A 1,299-nucleotide genomic window follows, 5' to 3' on the forward strand; every position below is an offset into this window, starting at 1 on the left:
GGGATGGGATGGGATGGGATGGGATGGGATGATGGGATGGGACTGACACAGAGCATCCCCTCCCAACCCACCCCACCACGGCACTCCCACCTGCCCTGCCAGCCCTGGGAAGCTCTCAGGATATTACAGAAACTATCCTGGCACCCCTGTTCCTTCTTACCCGTCCCCCCAGCCCAAAGCACCCTTCCAGCGCAGCCTTTTTTCTACCCTGATAGATTTATTGAAAAATTAAAAGCACAAGCTCTGTATATATAAATACGACATTGCCAGCGATTTACAAGGCCTCCGGTTGCTCTCTCTGCATCCCCACCCGTGGCCGGTGCCACCCACCTGGGGACGAGCACCCGAGGGAGCAGCGACCCCTGAGGGAGCAGCGACCCCCCAAAAATCCCTCCAGCCTGAGCCACGGGCCCACCTTGCTCCATGTGTGGCACTCAAATGACAGCGGGGACACCCAGACTCTGCCGTCCTCCCGCCCCGCTCCCAGCCTGGCCGAGGGGGAGAGGCTGTTCCCTACCCCAGAGAGGACAGGGATGGAGACTTTAAGGGATGTGCACTGATTTCTGCCCGTTCTCAGCCCGCCCTGCCCGGGCAGCGAGGGACATTTGGGGACAAGCCGGGGGTGTTTGCGCGTGCGGGGTGACACCTCGGTGCCATCCCGCGTCCCCATGCGAGCGCTCCGCCCAAACGACGCTGATGGAAAGCCCCGTCCCTAAAGGGCCACGTTGAACTCTGTGACCAAGAAATCGATGTAGTCCTTGTCCTTCAGCTTAAAGGCCTCGGCGATGATGCGGGCGGCTTCCCGGTGCTCTTTGCCCCGCAGTCCCGTGCCGTTCACCTCCAGGATGACGTGCCCCACCTTCAGCTTCCCGCAGTTGTGCGCTGAACCCCCTCGCTGCGGGAGAGAGAGGGGCTCAGCTCATGTTCTCACCACCCCTGGGTCATCCAGGGGGGAAAAAATGGGAAATATTTCATGTCCGGCATGATGGRTGGGAAATGTTTCACTTTTTGGAGAGAGGGGATGAATTTGGCTTCCCTCCTGCTCGCTCCTGGAGTGCAACACCGGCTGGGATGGCCAAGAATAACCCAGGCACAGTCAGCTCTGCTTTTTTTTTTTGCTGTAAATAATTTGAATTTTGCCCCAAGTAAACGGCAAACAGGGAGACAGCTCCAGTGGGCTCAGTTCCCTGGCTCTCCACATCCCACTCCTCCTCCCCAATCCTCTGTCTGGGAGTTTCCAGACATCTGGAGACAGCAGCCAAGCTTCCAGGGCTGCCCTGATCCCCTCTGAGATGTCTG

General features: G+C 58.7%; 1 protein-coding gene across 1 annotated transcript in view; it reads right to left on the minus strand.

Moving 5' to 3' along the window:
- Positions 1–204: 204 nt before the first annotated feature.
- Positions 205–1,299, minus strand: part of LOC130582930 (whirlin-like) — an 18,723-nt gene continuing 17,628 nt past the window's right edge. Inside the window, exon 10 of the mRNA XM_057381916.1 lies at positions 205–895. Within this exon, the coding sequence (XP_057237899.1) occupies positions 713–895 (183 nt within the window). The 3' untranslated portion in view covers positions 205–712. The remainder of the gene's footprint in view (positions 896–1,299) is intronic.

Source organism: Malurus melanocephalus, unplaced genomic scaffold, assembly GCF_030028575.1.
Source record: "Malurus melanocephalus ecotype Western Australia unplaced genomic scaffold, MMel_1.1 scaffold_541, whole genome shotgun sequence".
In the NCBI taxonomy this organism is placed as follows: Eukaryota; Metazoa; Chordata; class Aves; order Passeriformes; family Maluridae; genus Malurus; species Malurus melanocephalus.